Genomic DNA, 22268 nt, shown 5'->3' with positions numbered 1-22268 from the left:
AGTCTTTCACACTTATCCTATGGATAAGCACCATTTTAACTCTGAGGACTTCAGTAAAAGAAGTTCTCCTCTCATTAAGTCTAGTCACTCTAATGCTGCAACTTTTGAGACTTATTCAGAAATCTGCCTCTTGGCTAATCTGCTGTTGATTGAAATTCAGCTATATTTGCCTTACTAAAATAACTGGGGAAATAGCAGACCACTCAAAATCATTACTGATTTTGCCAACAGTGTCTCTTTCTAACAGTAGGAGAATCTTGCAGCAACACTGTCTTTCCAGGAACAGTAAGAATTTGGGTGGTGCTAGACATGCCACCTGAAATTATCACAAAATGCAACCAGTTGTAACCCTGCTTTTGCTGAGATAATAGAAGTCTGTTACAGAAATCTGTTCTCTCACTTACAGGGGATATCAGCAAGTGAGAGAAAGATTTGCGTAACAACTCATGAACTTGCCGAATTCTCCCCTGCAAATGCCCCGCAGCCAGACTGTTGTCTCATTTTGCCTTTCTCTGCCTCCATCCTCTCCCTGCTCACAGAAACTGCTGAAAACCAACAAGCAAGTCTAGCTTGTGTACAGTTACTGAAACACGATTATTTTTCTCATCTTGTTGTCCTACAGGGAATTGAAGGCATCCCTGGCTATCAAGGTCCTAGAGGTGAACCTGGTTTCCCCGGATTCCCAGGCATCAAAGGTATTTGACTAACTTTGTAAAGCACCTTGTTATTTTATACAAAAGAGAGGCTGGCATGCAGTGGACACAGAGCTTCTTCCATAGAATAAGGAGTAGAAAGGTGGCAGAGCTCTGGAGTTGTGGTTGGTTTGTTGCTAGCATTTTGCAGTGCAGGTTCCAGGTTTTGGGAGGCCTTGGGCAAGGAGCTATGAATGGGTCCCACCTTACGCAGCGACTCTGCTGCTCATTTGCCCTCTCCCAATTCACACAGCTGTCCAGGGGGAGAATGCAAGTCAAGTGCAGGATGTTTCTCCGTCTCCTCACTACTGACACTGATTTAGAGAGGGCAGGTGATCAGGCAATAGAAACAAGGAGGAGGAGAAACAGGACCAGGAAGGGTGGGAAGGATGCAGAGAATGGCAGGAGCGGCTCACCCAGCAAAGCAGAACTGCAACAATAGCCTCCCAGCAGTGAAGTCACTCACTACAGCTTACCAGGAGGAGCGAGGCAGTTGGTGAGGTTGGGGCTGCACAGGTGTACCACCAGCAGGAACACCACATTGGTTATACTGGGTCATCCTTGCAGACCTGGCCTGACCTCCTTCACATGCCTCCTAGTATTGTTGCAGTTCCACTCCTTAGGTGAACTGTTTCTGGGGAATGATATTGCCAGAGTCCCCTTCCTTGTGTGAACCAGCAGTTGAACGGCAGACAAGGTTTGCGCCTACCTGCCTTCCTAACAATGCAGTGTAGAAAGTACTAGTTGCCACTAAGTAGGATGAATCCCTCCTTCTTTTTCTTCTTTGCCTTTGGACATAGGCCAGTTAAGGGGAAAGTGTTCCTTTTTAAGTATCCTGCTGTGCAGCTGCTTTGGAAATGAGCCTTTGAGCTAAGCAACAGGAAGCATTTGGAATGTGATAATTCAGTTCTTAACTAGGTTACAGCTGTCGTTTTTTTTCTGTTCTGTATTTCTGTTTCTACCAAGGTACACAAAGTGACTTATAACTAAATGCACTACAAAATGTAAAAGCTTGCCTTGCAATGCAAGTTAAGGGGAGAAACAATTAAACAGGGTACAGTAGTGAGCACCAGAGCATCAATTGGATGCTGCAAGTTGTATTTATTTGATACAAAATCAATATTAGGCTGCAATTCTATGCACTAGGAATGTGAAACCTCTGGCCCTCCATATGTTGCTAGACATTTCCCATCAGTCCTGGCCAATGGTCAGCACTGATGGGATTGTGGTCCAGCAACATATGGAGGGCCTTATCCTTGCTATACATAGTTATCTGAAAATAAGTCACATTGAACTCAGTGCAGCTTGCTTCAGAATCAACATGTATTAGGATTGCAGTATTAATATACTTCATATTAGTTGCTGGGAGATTGCGCAGATTAGATCAGGAGTGGCTAGCCTGCAGCCTACAGGCCATATCTGGCCTACAAACATTTCTATGTGGCCCCCAAGACAGCTTCCAGGTGGTTTTTAAAAAAAAAAACCAACTACCTATTATTATGAACATCATTCATAACAACTCTTAACAAGACTGTCTCATTTCTAATAATGTCAGGTCTTCTTTTCAGGAGAAATGGGTGATCAAGGGCCACCTGGGCAAATAGGAGTACCAGGACCTGCAGGGTCAAAGGGACCACCTGGTGAGTATACTTGACCGGCATCTATAAAGCTGCCCTTCGTTGCTTTGGGAGGAAGGCAGGATTTGCATATCCTCATCATCTCTCTGGGTCTACCTTCCCACTTCATCGCCTTTGTTTTTTAATACAATAACCAATTATTTGTTTATCCATTCATTTACTAGGTCCACCTGGAGCACCCGTGGCTGCTGTCTCTTTCCCAGGAAACCCAGGACCTGCTGGACCTCCAGGAAACCTAGGAAGCCCAGGTGATCCAGGTCCCAGAGGACCACCAGGGCCACCAGGTACAAGTTTCATAATATCTGCCTCCTGTTTTATCTAATAGAGGAGAGGAACATCAGGGCCAGATCACATGTCCTGCATAACCTAAGACATGGCACCATAGAAGTTTTTGCCCCGGCTGGAATGGGTCCTATAACTCTTATCATGCCTCTTGCTTGTCTGGATAGATAGAGAAAAGTGAGAGAGAGACAGAGAAACAGAGACTAGCCTACTGTATAAGTTGGCATTTGTTCTTATGCCCACTTTTTTCTCTGGCTCTACCCACTGCTGATATGTGGCCCAGAAGGAAATGTGACCCTTGATGGAAAAAGATTCCCCTGTCCTGGCATTGATAAACACAGTGGGGTACATAGATCTGCAGCAATTTGCAGTCCAGTTGCATTTATTCATTTAACTATTCCTAGGCTCTGTTTTCAGGTCAAACCCTTTCAAGGCAGCTTCCAGCATACAAATAATGATAAAAGTTAACAATAGCAACTAGCAACAAACTAGCACTAACAACAAAATACTAAAGCTTTTGAAACATTAAAATATATTAAAATGTTAAGCCCAGAATGTTATATACGAGTAACGTAATACGAGCCTTGGAAGGACCTTTTATTTATTTTATTTTTTAAAAAAGGCATTGCAAATTGAAATGTATATTAAAGCAACAAACAGGTGTTTTTCATTACTGTAAACAGTCACTCACCACCTACACAGCAAAATATTCCTGCTATCTAAATATTTCTTGTTTGCTTCAAAATCAGAGAGGTTATTGAAACCCGAGGACAAATCCAGAGGGTGCCTACATTGATACTTTACTATATGCTAACATGTGCTTTATTATATGAATCCAGGACCTCCAGGTGTAAAGGGCCAGCTAGGTCGTCTTGGAATACCTGGCATACCTGGACCACCTGGACCAAAAGGAGACAAGGGTTTTCAAGGCCCGAAAGGTACTGTAAATAAGATATAGATAGTGCTACACTGTAATAATTACATTTGTGTCATTAGTTAGTTTTGAGTGCACAAGCCTGAAATACCTGAAGATCCCTTGTAGGCAGTGCATTGGCCACCATTGAATTTTGAGGGGGCCCGATCCCCTCCTTGAAAAATTTGAGGGAGCCCTTGGTCCTCGCCCCCCTCCCCCCAGATAGTGCACCTGCCTCTGACTTCAAGCAGGGGCGGCCAAGGTAGCGGGGACACTGCTTCCACAACCTTCTTCCCCAGCCAGCAGGATTGGGCTGTGGCTGTGGTGATAAATCTACTGCCCCATGACTCATGGTTCCTCATTAGGATTGCTCTGCCCCTCTTTAGTTTGTCTAGGATTTGTAGAATACTGGAAGCTTTCTCCAGCTACTTCATTGGTCTGTAGTGCCAGGGAAGATGTCATTTTTTTAAAATACAAAGGCACTGCCACAGTCCTTAGATTATTAACACTTTCCCAGAAATGTTTCCTTTCACATTCAGTTTGTTGTATTACAGACTATCACCACAAAACAAAAACCAGGTTGCTCTGTAAAATTTATTTCTCCTGCTTTGATCTGGCATGTCTAACCGTATGCCAACAGTGACTTTTTTTTGTCTAATGTGTTGATACCACAAGGTCAGGTTGGCCAAGATATGATAATTGTGCAATTTGTGTTCACATACAGCAGGGGTGGGGAACCCCCAGCCCATGGGCCAACCTCTGCCTCCATGGGGTCCAATTGGCTATTCCATGCCGTTTTTCCTAAACCATGTGTACCCACCCATCAGCTGACATCACTGGTGATGGATGGGAGGGCAGGGTTTAATCTCGCATTGGCTGTGCTGCCCTGGATCACACAGGATTTAATTCCCACTTATCAGTTGATGAAGAAAAATTAGAGCCCTTTGCCCTTTGCCTAGTGATGGGTGGTGGTGGGGAGATGGGGGAATCCCTCCCCCACTGCCACGGCTGCCATCCACCTGCTTAAAGAGACCCAGAGCAAAATGGCTGCAAAGCACCATTTGAGGCATCCTCCCTCCTGATAAGACTTGCAAAACCACACAGGTGATTTTGAATGGAGGAGGGCAGTCCCGCACCAATCAAATTTGCCCCTTGAGGCTGATCCTGATAAAGATCTGGCACATGGAGCCAAAATGACATATCCTACCCTGACATGCATGCTCTCTCAGATATGAAAACACAAATACATCTGGTTTGTTTGTTTGTCTTACCTATTTATTTTTTATTTTAGGTTTGCCTGGAATGCTTGGGTTTCCTGGTAGTAAGGGACTCCCTGGATTCCCAGGAAGTTGCTTAACTGGCCCAGTCAAAAGGGGCTTCATCTTTTCCCGGCACAGCCAGTCAACAGAGATTCCGTCATGTCCATCTGGGACATCTCAAATCTATAGTGGTTATTCTCTCCTATTTGTACAAGGGAACGAGCAAGCACATGGGCAAGATCTTGGTACTTTTATATAAATATATGCTTCAGTTGATTTATTTTAAAGGGGACATTTTTATTCAGCAGGACAACCATACCAACTCTGTTGTTACACAGAATAAAAAATCTCAGTGCCTGGCTTAGATTACATAATTATGTAAGGAAAAGTATTTTTTTAATGCTACTCAGCCTGGAGCAGATTGTGCTTATTTGAACAGACCTGAAAAAGTAGCCTCCTATAGTTATTTCTCTTGATGAGAACTCCTGGAAAATAATAGCGTAGCAGAGACACTACATTTTCCTTTAGCCACTTCAGTTCCTATCTGCATTTCTTTACATGATATTGTATGCTCCTTTATTACAGCTGTTGCAGAAATGTTACAGAAGTGCTGCAACATTGACTTCTCATCGTTTCCGACTTTTTAAGTTTTATCTCATGCAATTTCATTTCCTTTGTTAGAGTGGAGGGATGATTCCAACGGTAGTGTCTAATCTCCTAAATATTTCCCACTCCCTTATCTTCCAGTCACACTATATTTAGGTGCTTAATAGCATGGATTAAAACCTTTCTGCATTAATAAAGGGACTTTGCCACCCCTAGTTATTCTGAAGTTGCCCCTATTACAGCGTCTCAGTTGCTTATTACTGTACTATAAATCGGATTTTGCAACAGATCTATACAAAGAAGCTCATCATAGCTTCTCTTCTGAATCTTCTAGGTTCAGCCGGTAGCTGCCTTCAGAGATTTACCACCATGCCTTTTTTATTATGTAATCCCAGTAACGTTTGCAGATTTGCTTCTCGCAATGACTATTCATACTGGCTGTCAACGGCAGAGCCAATGCCATTAGATATGGCACCAATTTCTGGGAAAGCTTTGGAGCCTTATATTAGCAGGTAGTAGTTGTGTTCCTTTTCTGTTTGTGTTTTCACATGGATTTGTTTGCTCATTTGTTTTGGATAAATGTGTCGTAGATTATGATTTGTCAACTGTTTCTAGTACAGATTTGTGGAGAAGGTCAGGGCCAGCCCAATCATCGTGCAAATTGACACAACTTGCTTAGGCGGTGGGGGCATGGAGAGCAGAAAATTGTCACCCCACCAGGCACCTGTTCATTGCCAACCAGGTGCCCATTTTCCAAGATGCCACACTGTTATGTATTCAGTGGTGTGTGTTGCCTGATCTTGAGTCTGGACTAAGGATTCTGAGCCCCTGTGTTCTGATTCGATACTTGATATCCAATCACAGAACATTTCAGGATTTTGGCCTCTGCCATTGGCTCTTAAATTTTGTCTTATGATTTGCAGCTTGGAAGTTTAGACAGCCAATCACGTTGGGAGTGGGAGTGGCCCAGGCCTCCAGAAATGTATATAAGCAGTTGCTTTGCCCCTATTGTTCAGTTCTGTAGTTCAGTAAAGGTTCTTGCTATTATCACTATGTCTTGCCTTGTGGGAACCCACCTACGCTTCATACCCCACCACCACCACCAGCAGTGGCATTCAAGTGGCAGTACTCTAGAGGGTGACCCTTTGCAGCCCTGCTCTTTAGTACCGTTTTGTTTTGTTGGGACAGTAGAGTTTCTTCCTAATAGCAATGATGTCATTGTTAGTTAGATTTGGCTACATAGCAACATAACTGAAGGCAAATACAGGAAAGAGGAAAAGTGAAAAGCTAAAAGTCAATTTGTGGGCTGCATCCTAAACGAGCCCTTGCCTATTTCCCGCCTAATGACTTTGTGTGCCATGTTGTAGATGCACTGTCTGTGAAGGCCCTGCAGTGATGATAGCAGTTCACAGCCAAACCACTTCAGTTCCACCATGTCCTCAAGGCTGGCAGTCTGTTTGGAAAGGGTATTCTTTTGTCATGGTAAGAAAGAAAAAAGCGGGGGGAATCTCACTGCACTTTGGAAGTAGTAATATGGTAGGAAGGGGTGGGGGAACAGTTCCTAATAGTAGCCAGTAAAAGGTATTACCATGATACTGGCAAAAATTAGAAACTGCTATATAAAAACTGTTATGGGCAACTCTGGTTCCTGCATTTTGGGATACAACTAGTGCCTCAGTTTTAAGCTGTGGATTTCATATGGTCAAAAATTTGCCAGTGATCAGGTTCTCATGGAAGACATGTATGCTCACAGTACACAGGTGCAGGCTCAGAAGCTTCTGGACAAGCGCTGGCGTCTCCAGGATCATGCTTGGAAAAATTTCACGCCATTCCATTTATTGAATGCCATGGCCGAGGGACATGCAATTATTACTCAAACTCCTACAGCTTCTGGCTGGCTTCAATAAACCCAAGAAGAATGTTCAGGTATGCTAAGTAACCTTCCTTTGTGAATGAGCCACCACAAGAGAACAGCTAATGCAGCAGGAGCTCTGGTACCAACAAAAAAAGCTCAATGAAAGCAGCAACTGCTCCACTCGTATCAGTACTGAAGGCGGAGGGCAGTATTCAAATACATTTCCATGCTAGCACAAGGTTAACTACCAGCACAAGGGGTTGGGTCACCCCCTCTCCTTCCCCTGGTGTGTACCCTGGATTTAGGCAGCACATTGGGGGGAGGAGAAGATCATTCTGTTGTGCAAGGAAAAATATTTGCACTAGCCAAACTATTTGGATAGCACTATGTTGACTACAGGGACGCGGGTGGTGCTGTGGGTTAAACCACAGAGCTTGCCGATCAGAAGTTCGGCAGTTTGAATCCCCGCGACGGGGTAGGGTCCCGTTGCTTGGTCCCAGCTCCTGCCAACCTAGCAGTTCAAAAGCATGTCAAAGTGCAAGTAGACAAATAGGTACTGCTCCAGCGGGAAGGTAAACGTCGTTTCCATGCGCTGCTCTGGTTCGCCAGAAGTGGCTTAGTCATGCTGGCCACATGACCCGGAAGCTGTGCGCCGGCTCCCTCGGCCAATAAAGCGAGATGAGTGCCACAACCCCAGAGTCGGTCATGACTGGACCTAATGGTCAAGGGTCCCTTTACCTTTACCTTATGTTGACTACAATGGAATGCCTCCTGCAAAGCCCATACCTCTTAAGCTGTTCCACCCTCTCAATAGCTGCATAAACTTATTTGTATAGAATCTATTATTCTAATTGTATGTGTTGGGGTGCTGGCACCGGCACAGGAGCAAAAGTGGCATCAGTACCAAAGCAGCACTAGGATAAGAAGAGCAGCCATCTCCATAAGCCTTTGTTAGGATTACTATGTAGGATCCTGTGAGCCGCTACCATGTAACCACTACCACAACTTACAGGAGTGTGCCATTAATTTGGCTGCCTCTGTACCTCTTTAACATGTAGTGTGCGGTACCTTTTTGTGGCATGGCAATTTAATTGTTTATAACCTTGTATTTTGAGATAATACTGATTACTATAATCCTGAGTTTCATAGATGCAGATTCCTATTCCTCCTGCCACTGGTTCCAGCTTCTCCATGTAGCACTAAACCAGTTTAGCATTATGTAGGAATGCAGCCAATGACTCATACTTTTGTGGAACCACTGTGTTTAGCAGCCTGTTTTTTATGCGGAGACATTTTCATACGTACATTTAAACATTTTCATGCACTGCTAACATGTACAAGCAAATAAACATTTGTCCTTTGCTAGCTGCCTGCCATTGTGGGTCTCATTTAAGTAGACACTGCTATGATCAGTTTGTTATTAATGGCTGTGGTTTAAGCCACTTAGTGCAACATACATGAGGTGGAATAAGCCCAAGCAAAGCCTTGAGCTTGTTTATTCCCTCTTGTTCTACCTCCTGTGTAGTCAGGAGACTTTGGTTGTGTTAAGTTTCACTTTCAGTGAATCCTGGCTTGTTATATCATATGAACCATGGAATGATCCAGACACCACACTAAGCCAAACAGTGGTATAGCATGATGTGTGAACCAGGCTGTTGTAGTTTAAAACAAAGTATTCAATTTCAAACTAAGAAAACTTCAGAGCATGATTAACCAACCTTTGTTTTAAACCTCTTCTCTGGTTAATATGGCATAGCAAACTGGGATTTTCTGAAAGTGAGACCAAATGCGGAAGGAGAAGGGGCAGCAGAGTACATAAGCCAAGGGATTTGCTCAGGTTTGTTTTAGCTTTTGCACGTAGCACTAAACCACAGTTTAGTGTTATGTAGGAATGCAGCCAGTGACTCATACTTTTGTGGAATCACTGTGTTTACCAGCCTCTTGTTTTTTTTTAACACGGAGAGTTTCCTTCCCTATAGAATGTGCATGGTTTTTTTTCTTTTTAAGGAAACCATTGTCACAGACTCTGAAAGCTGGAGAAATGGAAAAAATCATAAGTCGCTGCCAAGTCTGCATGAGGAGACCCAGCTAAACAGAACTGTCATTAGAGAACGAAGCTCCAGTTTTGTGTCGCCAAACTAAAATAAACCAAAAAGGTTTTGTGAACTTGTAATATGGTGTTTTAAAAGCTGCAGAGATGAGAACGCACTCCACAAAGTAGTGGAAGCAAAGTGAAGGGGAAAGGTAACTTCTGGACCAAGCATGCCACTCATTTGTATGTCGGATACAGTTGCACTCTCTGCTGCTTTAGTGTAACTGTTGGAATCTTTTCAATCTCCTCTCCCCTTTACAAAGAGAAAAGTAGCCCCCTGCCTGACCAGATATGTGACCCTGCTCTCTAGGGTGAACCAGCATACAGCAGCACTCTTACTGAAGGTAGCTAGCTGATAATAAAGCACAAGTGGCCCAGGCATCATTCTCTGTGTTAGTTTATTCCAGCAGTTACAGTATAACACAAGGCCGGACTCAAGTGAGTTGTTGTGCTGGTGGGAGCCAGTGCAAGAAGTCCTGCTAGGGCAATGGGACTTCCCCACTCTCTTCTTCCTTGGATAGCTCAGTTGGTTAGAGTGCGGTGCTGATAATGCCAAGGTTGCAGGTTCGATTCCCGTATGGGACAGCTGCATGTTCCTGCATTGCAGGGGGTTCGACTAGATGATCATCAGGGTCCCTTCCAGCTCTACAATTCTATGTATCTTCCCATGCAAGCATCTGCTCGGGTCAGGAGAACCCCCGGAATGGGTCGCAGGGGAGGAGAGAGATGATCATTCCACCTAGCAGGCAGAAATATTTGGGCTTACAGAACAATTGCCTTTAATATGACGCTGAATTCCACTCACAGAGTGAAACTATCCAAAATGCACATGAATGTGATATGCTGGGATCAGATACTATGCCTTCCCTCCACTTTCTGTTTCCAACACTAGGTGGCGTGTGTTCTTTTCCTCTACAGTTTCACAGGTGCCTTAACTAAAGCCAAACTGTATTTGCACAGTAAACTTGAAGATACCAATGCTGTACTATAATGGAATTTGAAATAGTGCAATATTTTAGCTTTTGTTTTTAGTAAAATGCAAAGCACTTTCTTGGAGTAAATTGTTTGTGTTGGCAGAACTAAAAGGTTGTCACCTTCTGAACTCTGCCAACTCCTGGGTCCGTATAAATCTGAACTAGAGCGTCGCTGGTCTTTTTAATCTAGAAAAAGACAGCTCAAGCTGCCTTTCTTGTGCTTTTCTACCTGCAAAATGGAGCAATCAGGGTAGTGTTGGTTTACATAAGTGTTGCCAAAGCAGATATTATTTAAGTTGAAACTCTGGCGCAACAAGCAATTAAGTGGGAGGGGGCTGCATGAAACTTTTGAAAGTTCATCAAATGAATTATAATTCTCCAGTCGCCCTTCCTTTGGCAAAGAAAGAGAATTTTAACATATTCATAGCAGTGCAATAGAAATTTACAAGATGAACTTGTAGGTTAGTTGCCCTCTAAATAAATCCGTGATACATTTGCCTATTTAATGGCTCCTACTAACTTCAGTTAGTAGTTTGGCCAGCCTTACTAAACGAGTCCTAAAAAATGCAAATCTTACGTGATTTATGCTGCCTTTGGATTGGTTCCAGATTAAGCTAGCTATGCTTTAATCCCATTGAAATAAAAGGGACAAGGGAAGCATGAGTACCTTAAATCCCTTTGGGACTAAGGTATGACTAACCTAATACGGCTCCAGCCTGAGGCTACTGAGGCAGAACTGACAAACTATAAGTGGTCACTCTCCTGATAACCCTTAACAAGAATAATCAACCAGAAACTGAAATGGAAGAAAATTGGTTTTCATTCAGCCTGTATATGTAGCACAAATGATTAGTATACAGTATTGTACTATGTGTTGAAACTGTGCTTGTAATTTTTATTTTGAGGCTGAATAGGCTTATTCAGAATGAGGCTCGAGTATGATGTCAGAAATGTGCACCAAATTTAAATGGGATCTCCCATAAGAATATTTTGTATGGTACTTTAGCCACTGCAATAAATGCAAAACCTCTCCTTTTTGTCTCTATTATAAGGTATCAGGTAGTATCTGCACATTTAATTTGTTCTAAACTGTTTTATTGTTTGTATTTTACGGTACATTGTTGTGACCCACCATGGGGCCTTATGGTGAAGGGTGGATAATAAATCTAATAATAATAACTTTTGTGGACATAAATGGTGGTTGAAAACATCAGCCAAATTTAATCAGAGTCCATCCAGTGAAACCCAAGCAGCTAAAGGTAATAGCTTTTCAGCAAATTCAAGTGGTACTGTCTGGAGAAATGTTTATATAGAACCTGTGGTTTAAGTAAACCGACTCTGCAACCCTATGCATTTACTCAGAAGTAAGTCACACTGTATTCAATGAGCTTTCAGAGCAATCTTATATGTGTCTATTCAGATGAAAGCCTCATTGACTTCAATGGGATTTGTTCCCAGGTAAAGTGAGTATAGGAGTGCAAATTTAGGTACGTCATTCTGATCCAGCAAAGGAGACTTCCATGCACAGCTAATGCAGATGTCCATCTGGATCTTAAAACTCATGACAAGGTACATCCAATTCCTGTTGAACTTGATGATGGGGGCTGCACAGGCAATCCCAGCTTAGGGCCACTAGTTGCGTTAGTGTGCAATAAAGCACAGCTGGAATTGGATCAGGGTCTTTATATATTATTATAATTTATGTACGTTTTTTTGTATAAAAGTGTAGTTCTGAATGTTTTGTATTTATAACATTGCACTTGAAAGAATTATGGGAAATATTAACGTTAACATTAAGGTTGCTCAATGCTTTTGCACAAGTATCAGCACTGCAATATTTAACAATAATTATCTTATCTCATTAATCTACATACTTGTGTAAATGTATAATTCTAAATAAAGGATTTAGAGATCTACAAGTGCGCCATTTCCCCCTCATTACTAATGGGTATTTTTGCAAGTAAACATTTTTATTTAAGTTATATTTTAATTACTCTGGTGTCTGTCTTTTAATGGTGGACTTTTAGTGATAAGAATGCTGCAAAATCATTCTGATGCCAAAGCTTGCTGTGCTGAAAATTAAGTGCTTAAGCCAACCCCAGGATCATTACAGCATCACAGATAATTACATTATATGGTAGAGCAAGAACACTTCATATGCTCTGTAACTGCAAGCAATCGGATGTGTCAATGCAAATGTTCTGGTAGTAAATAAAATGTCTTGTGGGACAGATTTTTGAATTATATTCTTCTTTCTGCCTCTTATCAATAGCACAAATCAATCAAACACAAACTTCTTTTAAAGTGACTTTTTATTAGATGCATGGGAAAGGACATAAATTCCTGGGCCCCCAATATCTACCTGAATGTTAACTATTGGCTTAATACATGTTTCATAGAGAATAGATTGTTATGCAGCTACAACTAAAATTTAGAAGGAAAGCTTATATGCAATAAAAGATGAGAACATAGCAGATACAAATTAAAAACAGCATACAAACTAATTTGCTAAGAGTTTAAAGTTCTTAAAGGATGGGGGGATGGGGGATAACATAGGAAGCCTGTGCTTGATGTCAAAAGAAACCTCCCTGGATGCTCCCATTTCACAGATGAGGCACAATCACTGAGAGGGCTCTTTCCCCAATTCCCATCTGCTGTATCTCATTTGTTGAACACCTACAGAAAACCTCCAAAGTTGATCCCAGGGCAGGCTAATAAGCAACCCTAAAACAAGTAGACCATTGCATGTTTATAGGTTTCCCATCCTTCCCATAAATAAAAAAATGTACAGCATCTACTGTTTATTTTGGAAAGGGGGTTGTCTGTTTGATATGCATTTGGACACCTCTTCAGTTACCATAACCAAATTTTGCATTATGATTCCTGAGATCCAGAATCAGGATTTTGTTTATGTTTAGATATAATTGGGCACCATTTTGAATCAATATTAACCCTTAACCCTTTCCAAGCTGCACTGATTTTAATGACCGACTTCAAAACTGCATCAATTTTTTTGTTTCTTGGAATTCCTGAGCAGCATCAGGTATAAGGCTGCTAGTATCCAATAAAGAACCTTTGTGTGTTCAATGCATGTTTTTATATGGAGTTTTGCATCACATGGCAGCTATGGAAAGTTAGCATCTTAGATCACTGGAAGCACCTGTAATAGCTGCCCTATGTTGATAAAAGAACTTTAGGAAGCTCAATCACAGGGAAAGACTAACAGGTTCTTTTAAACAGCTTTGCCTAATGTACTTGACTCTCACTATCTGGTGTATGCAACAACATATCTGAAACACACTGATTCATCAGCTAGTTAACAAACAGTGCCTAACAACTCAGAAGTAAATCCTATGGGAGTCACGTATGGTAAGAATTGTAGCCCAACTCAGCAGCATCAGTGGAATTGTCAAAGGAGGTAGTTCTTTACAGATTACCAACCTTCTCACCCCTTGCCTTTTCCTGTAAGACCTATTACAGTCGTTAAGAGTCGTCAACAGGCTCATCTCAGCTATCTGCCAATCTCCCATTCCCACCACACTTCTGAGTAATACCCCTCCCCACCTTCTCACTATATAGAAGGATCTGGCAACTTCTGTTTCAGTGTATCTGAAGAAGTGTGCATGCACATGAAAGCTCATACCAAGAACTAACTTAGTTGGTCTTTAAGGTGCTACTGGAAGGAATTTTTTTAGATTACCAACGGTTATGGTTTGGCTATCCCTTAAGTTTTTTAACTACCAGCCTAGTCTTATGCATGTTACTCAGCAGTCTCACTAAGTTAAAGGGTGCTTACTCTCTAGCAAGTGTACATAGGGCTGCAGCCTTGGACAATTTTGATTTTGTGGTACTTGTAAACATTTAAAAGTGCAGGTTGGCTGCATGCAAGTTAATAGAGCACAACATTTTTGTGTACATTTGAGTGCTGGATTTGGGCTGGCAGGGGGCAATATAAAGAAAAATGACAAGTTTTTGCAATCTGAGTAGTTTATTTGGAAAACTTTTGGCTGGAAATCCAAACCAGCCTCTGCCTCACCTAACCTGTACTAATAATAATGGACAGCACTGCAGCAGTCATAAACCTCTTTGCCTGCAAAATGGGCTGTACTGGTGGCACTGGAAATTGCAGGTGCCAGCCTTTTCTTTTTAAGGGTTTGATTATAAGTGCCTCACTCAGAACAAGACCTGAGTACAAGAAAATCTCTAAAGACAATGAGATGCCCCCCTCTTATTTTTTACTTATTCTGTGTGGAAGCAAAATGAATGATTGACAGGAAAGTAAGAGGGAAGAGAATAACATAATCCATGAGAATTATGTTTTGAAAAAGAACCTATAAATACACAAGCAGATAAATTTCCAAAAGGAATACATGTACTGTAATTCAGTAACCACAATGCAAGCGTACATGTAACTAAGCCCCATTAAATTCAGTGGGAGTAGACACAAGACGGCAATTCATTTTACAGTTAGTTGAAGTGTGCCTATGCTTGTGGAAGTTAAAAGGAAATATCTCCCGAGATCATACTTCTGGGGGTTGGGTGGAACTATAGAGCAAGGCAAGAAATCCCACTCGCTGAGCATAATGGTTAAAAGCACCATCCTAGGCTAGTCTACTCAGAAGTAAGTCCCACTAAGTTTATAAGATCAGGCTAGTGCAGTGGCTCATCTAGTCCAGCATCCTTTTCTCGAGGTGGTCAGTGGAGCTTCCTCCCAAGTATGGGTGTACCGGCTTGAAAGCACTGATTCGAATCTCACAGCCCTAACTCCAATATCGGAAAATAATAAAAATTGATATACCTTTTATCGTAGGATTGTAATGTGCGTGAAGCGCCCTGAGCATGCGAACGTGCAACGCATGTATATACATATACTGCTTCTTGGGAGAAAGGCGATGGCAAACCTAGACAGCATCTTAAAAAGCTGAGACATCACCTTTGCCAACAAAGGTCCGTGTAGTTAAACCTACGGTTTCCCCAGTAGTGATGTATGGAAGTGAGAGCCGGACCATAAAGAAGGCTGATCGGCGAAGAATTGATGCTTTTGAATTATGGTGCTGGAGGAAATTCTTGAGAGTCCCATGAACTGCAAGAAGATCAAACCTATCCATTCTGAAGGAAATCAGCCCTGAGGGCTCACTGGAAGGACAGATCCTGAAGCTGAGGCTCCAAGACTTTGGCCACATCATGAGAAGAGAAGACTCCCTGGAAAAGACCCTGATGTTGGGAAAGCTTGAGGGCACAAGATATATTACTTTGAAAGCAAGTGGGGCGGATCTACAAAACAACAAAACCTTAGCAGGATATTAAGCTCCCTTCCCCGCTCTTAACCCTGAATATCTAGGTCTTCGCCGCCCGCAGCCGCCAGTGTATCAAAAAAACCTATCTGCAAATTCCGCAGCAAACTGAAGCTGAGCATCACGTATGAGCCAAATCCCCCACACTTATATAAGGGCCTGAGCTCTCTTACAGCACATGGGTCTCATCACCTAAACCACGCTGCATCGCCGGGAGCAGCAGGGAAATGAATCCACGGTACGGTACTTGCTTCCTCCGAAGCAGAATCTTGACCACAGTAAAGATGGCCGATGCACCTTCAGCCCCTGCCGGCTACCTTTTTTTTCCTCCCCACCCCTTTTCCCGTCACGTGAGGTGTCACGGCTCATTCTTCCCCCCGCCGGTTACGGCAACTCTGTGGGGCCAATAGGGGTCGGGTTTTTTTTGTTTCGTTTCGTTGCTTCTGTTCCAGGGCTGTGTAGGCGAGGGGCTGCTTGGATGCCCTTTGGCTAACGGCCCCGGAGAGAGAGAGAGAGGAACCGAGACCAAAGCGGTCGGAGTGGATACCCGGGACCCAAGAAGCCGCCTCCCCGTTGGCCTCAGGGTGAGAACCGGAGAGAGTGCTGGTCTGGGCCTTCCCTTCCCCTCAGAAGGAGGCGGTGGCGGGGGGCGCGGGAATGGGGAGGAAGCTGCGAAATTAGCACACACACCTCCCACCGCCGACCAGATGCCCGAGTCCAACCGCTGTTGCGCCTGGTTCCCTCAGCATTGGCGGGAGGGGGGGGGCTTTATTCCCGCCCCATCTTTGAACCCCCTTCCTCATAAATAACGGTCCGTCAGCCCACACAGGTTCCTATCAAATCGTTGCCTCAGCCCGCCTCCCCGGCCGTTGCCGTTATTCCTCGCCCCCACCCCCGTCCCAGAGGCCTTTGTTACTGTCATGTCAAATCCCCCCGCCCTCCCAAAAAAAAAAAATACCCATTGACCTGTTGGCTTACTGCGCTTTTCTCGGTTTCTGACCAGAGTCTCTCCACCACCACCCTTCCCCACCTCTCAGTTCGGCTATGGCTGTAATTTCTATGCTCAAGAGGCCTTTACATGCTATATATTACATGCTTTGTGCTGAAGGTTCTTGTCAAAGCACCCAGCTTGCCACTTTGAGGAAATGGGTGCTGAATTGGGTAGACCTCTGCTCCGATCCTGCCTTGGGCTCTCCTTAACTGTTACTACAGAGTTTGCCTTATGAACCTGTTACACTCCTTGCCCTCAGGCCGTTAAGCATTGCAAACCACGTCTTTGGTGCGCCTTAAGAAGAGCCCTGCAGGATCAGGCCAAAGGCTCATCTCATCCAGCTTCCTCTTCTCAAAGGAGTCATCATGGGAAGGCCGTAAGCGGGATTGGTGCACCGCAGCACTTTCCCCACTTGTGGAGTCCCAGCGACTGGTATTGCAAGCCAAGGGTCAGACACTTTTATGCCAAAAGCTGATTTCTGCATCTGCCAGCAGTTCCACCGGCTTTCCCCCAAACCGGTGTCCTCCAGATGCTGCCGATGTAGAGTGCTTCAACCTGACACACTCATCCACAGGTGCACAAGGCTTACAGGGATTAATGCTGGTTCTTTGGGCTTTCTTCAGTGGTTGAAGGGATTGGCCCTGGATTCTTGGCCTTTGCTATCAAAGTTGGACCACAGGTACCTCATCTATGCTGTCCTTTGTTCACATCTTATTCTGCATCTTAAGATTCTCAGTTGGGGTTGAGCCTTTTTACAGAAGTGTGAACATGCTGACGTCCATGTCATAATTGTTCCCACTTTTCTGTATGGCAGCAAAATAATATCTCTTGCTACATTGCAACATATGCAGCGTGGTTAGTTGTATTCTGATTTCTAAACTCCCACCACATATACTTATTCACCCTTGTGAGATTTGCAATAAACCATGTGCTTAAGTAGGCAGATTCCCTGTCTTGATTTTTGGATCTGCTTGCCATGTAGCCTAGGATAAAAGCAAGTGTTAGAAACCAAGTAGTCTCTGCTTTGTTGTAGTTATATTTAGATAGGCACAAACACAATCTATTTTTCTTTAGGATGGTTTAATTATTTTGTAAATTTAGCAACTGCCATCTGATTGCATATTTTGCTCCTTCAAGAGTACATCTGTTGAATTATGCTTCCATTCTTGTAAAAATCAGAACTGGGGACTTAAAAATTTGGCATTTATGAGGCCTCATAAGTTTAAGTATATGGAAGATATCTGACATTTACTTACTGAGCTCACATTACGGAATAGATGGGTACAGATTAGATATGTCGTAGGTAATAAATATTTAATTATGTAATATGCCTAATGCTGTTTTCTGTTCTTTTTTCCCCTCCCCTCCTTTACAGCTCGAAAGCAGTTGTCATGCTGTCTTATGTACAAAAGTTCCACTGTTTAGGGATACTGTTACGTAAAGTGAACAGTGCTGCAGTGTAGTGATATTAAAACGTTGCAAGCAAACAACAAAATGAGCAAGCGATCAAGCAGTGACATTCCTGTAGGAAGGTTAGTGAAAGCTGTAGAGATGAACTTGTGCTTGTAGAAGCAGATAGAAGATTGACTCTTGTAGGTATTTTTATCTCTGTTGATTGCAATATTTAAAAAACTGTTATCTAGCCTAATGTGTTCCCTTACTTGAGGAAAAGGAGGCCTTGCCTCCTTTTTACAGAAATTTGGATAAAGAAACAATAGAAATGTATTCTTCAGTTTGCAGCACAGGTAAACATTTGGTAGTTAGCGCCTATACTTGCAAGCAGACTAGTGGAATTTTGGTGTTTTGTGGAGCTACATCTCATTGGCCTCCGCCAACATGGGCAATGGTCTGGGAGTTGGAGTCCCACAACATCTGGAGGGCTCTGTGTTGGCTGTCTCTGCCTTAAATGTTAAGAAATCCTTAATATGAATCTATATTGGTGAATTTAAAATGCATACAGGTTGTAACTGTTAATTTTGTTTGATTGGCTTTGGAGAAGTCTCATTATTTGAGAATGGAGAATGCTGATATGGCCTGCGTTGTCTTCCATCAGAACACTGGCATCTTCAAAAGTGTGCTTTGTTCTTGGCCAGTGGTGGCTAAGCTTTTTTGGCCCAAGGGCCACTTTCACCCTTGGCTGCCCTTCTGGGAGCCACATTCTAAAGTTGGGCATGGCCAAAAGAGTGTGGCCATTCCACAGTCTCCTGCACACTGTTCCCCCACACAGCAAAGGACACAGGCAGTCAGGTGCATAGCCCCTTCTCCTTTACTTGTATGCACATAGCAGTTAAGGGGAAAGGTTAATCACCCCTGTTCTTGCCTGTTAGAAAGATATGTCTTTAAAATAAATTGCCCAGAGCTAGGCACTCATTTGGAATAATTAGTACTATTTAATTTAGATGGTTGTAGATGCTTAATGAATCTTGAAGCAAGAATCTAAGATGTGGGGTTGAAACTTGCTCACTTGCGGGCTCTCTTTGCACCCTGTATGCTTAATATTAGTGGAATTGGTCTCTTTACCATCTGCCTCCAGTATGGTTGCCCTGGGTTGGCATAAATTGGCCACATTTGCACAAACAAATTTCTGTTTAATAAGGCTTTGATATCTTGGTGCAAAGATATGTAAAAGTTTCATGCATCCACATGCAGCTCCTGTGCCCTCACTTTGCTTTGCCCTTCACACACGAAGCTATGGTTAACTCTAGCTTCCTTTTGCATCTGAACTGGGAACTATGGTTAATGACTTTCAAACAAGCCAAGATATGGAAGCCAACTTTAAACCTTCGTTTATATTATGGTTTGTTTGAAAGCCATTAATTAATTAATTATGTTTTTTATCATTGCATCAAAACCAGAAGCTGTGGATAACTGGCTATGTGGCTTGTTTCTCTACTCACACAGAGCAAGCAGTAAAGCAGGTGTATGCAAATTTTAATTCCAATGTTAAATCATAGGGGGCATCTTATACACGATGGCTGTGCTGCACATCCACCGTTACATAGACTTAAAACGCATTCTCTACCAACAGTGGAAGACTTCAATTTACTGTGGATCAAAACCCATGTTGTGTTTCTTTTTACTACTGAGGGGTAATTCAGGTTGTTTTATCTCGTATTAGGATGAGCACGACAGCATTCCCATCTCCGGCTGCCGAAATGGCAGAAATGAATCGAATTCAGTATGAAATGGAGTATACTGAAGGGATCAATCAGAGAATGAGAGTTCCGGAAAAACTCAAGGTTGCTCCACCAAATGCTGACCTTGAACACAGTGCTCATGAAGGGGGGATTCCAAATGCCAGTGTAACAATGCAGGTTCCAGAGCGGATTGTAGTGGCAGGTACGTTTGCCTTCAGGTGGACAGAGGTGATAAAGCAGCATGCTGTCAGACTTCACACCCATTCAATTTATTTTTACATATGAACTTGAGTGTGATTTGCTTAAGACCAGCCAGTGAATTCATACTTCATATGGGATTTGAGCTTGATTTTACCCAGCTCCAGCAGTCTACCCATTGAGCCATTTTGAATAATTTGTTAGTAAAATGTTCTTGATCTTAATATTAACTTACAGGTAATAGTGAAGACATTCCACTCTCCAGGCCGCCAGATCTAGATCTTCTCCAGTCAACTCCATTCAAGTCTCTGTCACTGAAAACACCTCCCCGTGTTATTTCACTCAGCGAACGACCACTAGATTTCCTGGACTTAGAGCGAGCCCCTACTCAGACTCCTCAAAATGAAGAGGCTAGTATTCTTTATGCCTTTCATTTCATCATGTTTTGTTTCAATATTATATTTAATAAGTCAAAAGAGAAGTCAAATATTTATTGCTTTATACTCCATTTCAGATCAGTACTATAAAATAGGTTACTGCTTTGTAGTATAAAGCAATATTTATTGCTTTATACTCCATTTCAGATCAGTACTATAAAACAGGTTACTGCTTTGTAGAATTATTTTAATACTCCCTGTTGAAAGCAAAGATACTCCCAGAGCACTTTTTTGTGTGGTGCTTACTTGGTTGTATTTTTGGTACCAGGCTGCTTAGACATAATTTGGGCTATCTTGATTGTTTTTATCTGGCTTACAAGACTTAATGCCTTTTGGTCTTCAAGTTTTTATGATAATTTGGATTTGCATCTTAATTATTTGTATTTTATGCTTGTGTAAACTGGCATAAGAATTTTAGTGGAAGGGCTGTATATGTTCTTGGATTACAGTTCCCATCTTTCCTGATGTCCTGTGCTTGCTGGGGCTGATGAGAGCTGGGAGTCCTACAATGTCTAGAGACCCAATGGTTCTCTATTTCTTTCTTAAACCAAACTTAATTTCAAAAGCTGTTGGTAAACTTAAATTATTTTTGACATTTTTTTCTCATTTTAAAAATTGGGGACATGCAAGAGAGGGGAGTTTTTGTTCTCCTTACTTTCCAAAATATCAGGAAAAATGTCACCATCCAGGAAGACTGTTTTTATTCATTTTCTGCTTTACTAAAAATGAAAATGGTTCAGTTGTTGATATTAGGTAAAGCTGGATACTGATGCCATAGCAGTGGTGAAAGACGTACCCCCCCTCGCTTTGTTTTACAGGTTCGCTCAGTTGGGAGACTGAAAAGAGAACGCTCCATGAGTGAAAACGCAAATCGTCAAAATGGTCAATTGATGAGAAATGAGTCAATGTGAGTAGAGGGTTTATTGGCGCATGCAACATTTGTAGAAAAAGCTTCTTCATGTGTTCCTTACCAGTTCATGCTTAGGATATGCCTTTCAACTGATTATCTTCTTTATAAAGAAAAGTTACTTAATCTTACACAGCTACAACTGACTTTCCAAATATTTTTTCTTCTGTTTGTTGGAATAATAACTAACTATTAATGAAGTAAATTTTGTGTGATTGTTCTCAAAACATTTTTTCAGTTGCAGAAAACAGCATTTGCTAAATGACTTCATATAGCAGCATTTGGTATCCCCCCCCCCAAGTATATATGTATATAGGGACATGGGTGGCGCTGTGGGTTAAACCACAGAGCCTAGGACTTGCCGATCAGAAGGTCAATGGTTCGAATTCCCGTGACGGGGTGAGCTCCCGTTGCTTGGTCCCTGCTCCTGCCAACCTAGCAGTTCGAAAGCACGTCAAAGTGCAAGTAGTTAAATAGGTACTGCTCCGGCAGGAAGGTAAATGGCGCTTCCGTGCGCTTCTCTGGTTCGCCAGAAGCGGCTTAGTCATGTTGGCCACATGACCCGGAAGCTGTACGCTGGCTCCCTCGGCCACTAAAGCGAGGTGAGTTCTGCAACCCCAGAGTCGGCCACGACTGGACCTAATGGTCAGGGGTTGTGGGAAAATGATTGCTTGTACATAAGAGCATGAGCAGAGTTCTTATTATTGCAGAGTGATTTTACAGCACGAGATATTGCTAAGAGCATGATGAGCAAGTGATCACCTCATGCTAGACTAATGATTGGCTCACGTAGCATAACACTCTCTTTGTCTGTGGGCAAGGGCAAGGTTGCATTCCTTTGATTTGTTACTTGTGAGTACCAGGCAGAGCAAGCGCAGTGCTAGAGGAGAGAGGATGATTTATTACTTACTGCACACAATAAACATGGCACGGCTGAAGCCAAAGCTTTTTCTTCAAGTCATCTTGGTGTGAGACTGATTTCTTACTGATTTTC

The 22268-nt window shown here is 42.6% G+C and overlaps 2 protein-coding genes across 9 annotated transcripts in view; both read left to right on the top strand.

Moving 5' to 3' along the window:
* COL4A3 (collagen type IV alpha 3 chain) overlaps window positions 1–12543 on the top strand; it is an 85059-nt gene extending 72516 nt beyond the window's left edge. Inside the window, exons 44-52 of the mRNA XM_081192519.1 lie at window positions 623–695; window positions 2261–2332; window positions 2494–2613; window positions 3451–3549; window positions 4816–5028; window positions 5724–5901; window positions 6757–6871; window positions 7143–7315; window positions 9252–12543. Coding sequence (XP_081048645.1) covers window positions 623–695; window positions 2261–2332; window positions 2494–2613; window positions 3451–3549; window positions 4816–5028; window positions 5724–5901; window positions 6757–6871; window positions 7143–7315; window positions 9252–9336 — 1128 coding nt within the window. The 3' untranslated portion in view covers window positions 9337–12543. The remainder of the gene's footprint in view (window positions 1–622; window positions 696–2260; window positions 2333–2493; window positions 2614–3450; window positions 3550–4815; window positions 5029–5723; window positions 5902–6756; window positions 6872–7142; window positions 7316–9251) is intronic.
* Window positions 12544–15959: 3416 nt separating this feature from the next.
* MFF (mitochondrial fission factor) overlaps window positions 15960–22268 on the top strand; it is a 29902-nt gene continuing 23593 nt past the window's right edge. Inside the window, exons 1-6 of one of the 8 annotated variants that reach the window (XM_081192438.1) lie at window positions 15963–16188; window positions 17219–17274; window positions 17971–18127; window positions 19714–19934; window positions 20168–20340; window positions 21186–21274. In XM_081192438.1, coding sequence (XP_081048564.1) covers window positions 18090–18127; window positions 19714–19934; window positions 20168–20340; window positions 21186–21274 — 521 coding nt within the window. In that variant the 5' untranslated portion in view covers window positions 15963–16188; window positions 17219–17274; window positions 17971–18089. Of the gene's footprint in view, window positions 16189–17169; window positions 17275–17970; window positions 18128–19713; window positions 19935–20167; window positions 20341–21185; window positions 21275–22268 lie in introns of all 8 variants that reach the window. The other 7 variants (XM_081192437.1, XM_081192443.1, XM_081192436.1 and 4 more) reach the window with 7 other exon arrangements.

The sequence above is a fragment of the Podarcis bocagei genome, assembly GCF_964188305.1.
Source record: "Podarcis bocagei genome assembly, chromosome: 4".
Lineage (NCBI taxonomy): Eukaryota > Metazoa > Chordata > Lepidosauria > Squamata > Lacertidae > Podarcis > Podarcis bocagei.
This window is presented reverse-complemented; position numbering and strand designations above follow the sequence as displayed.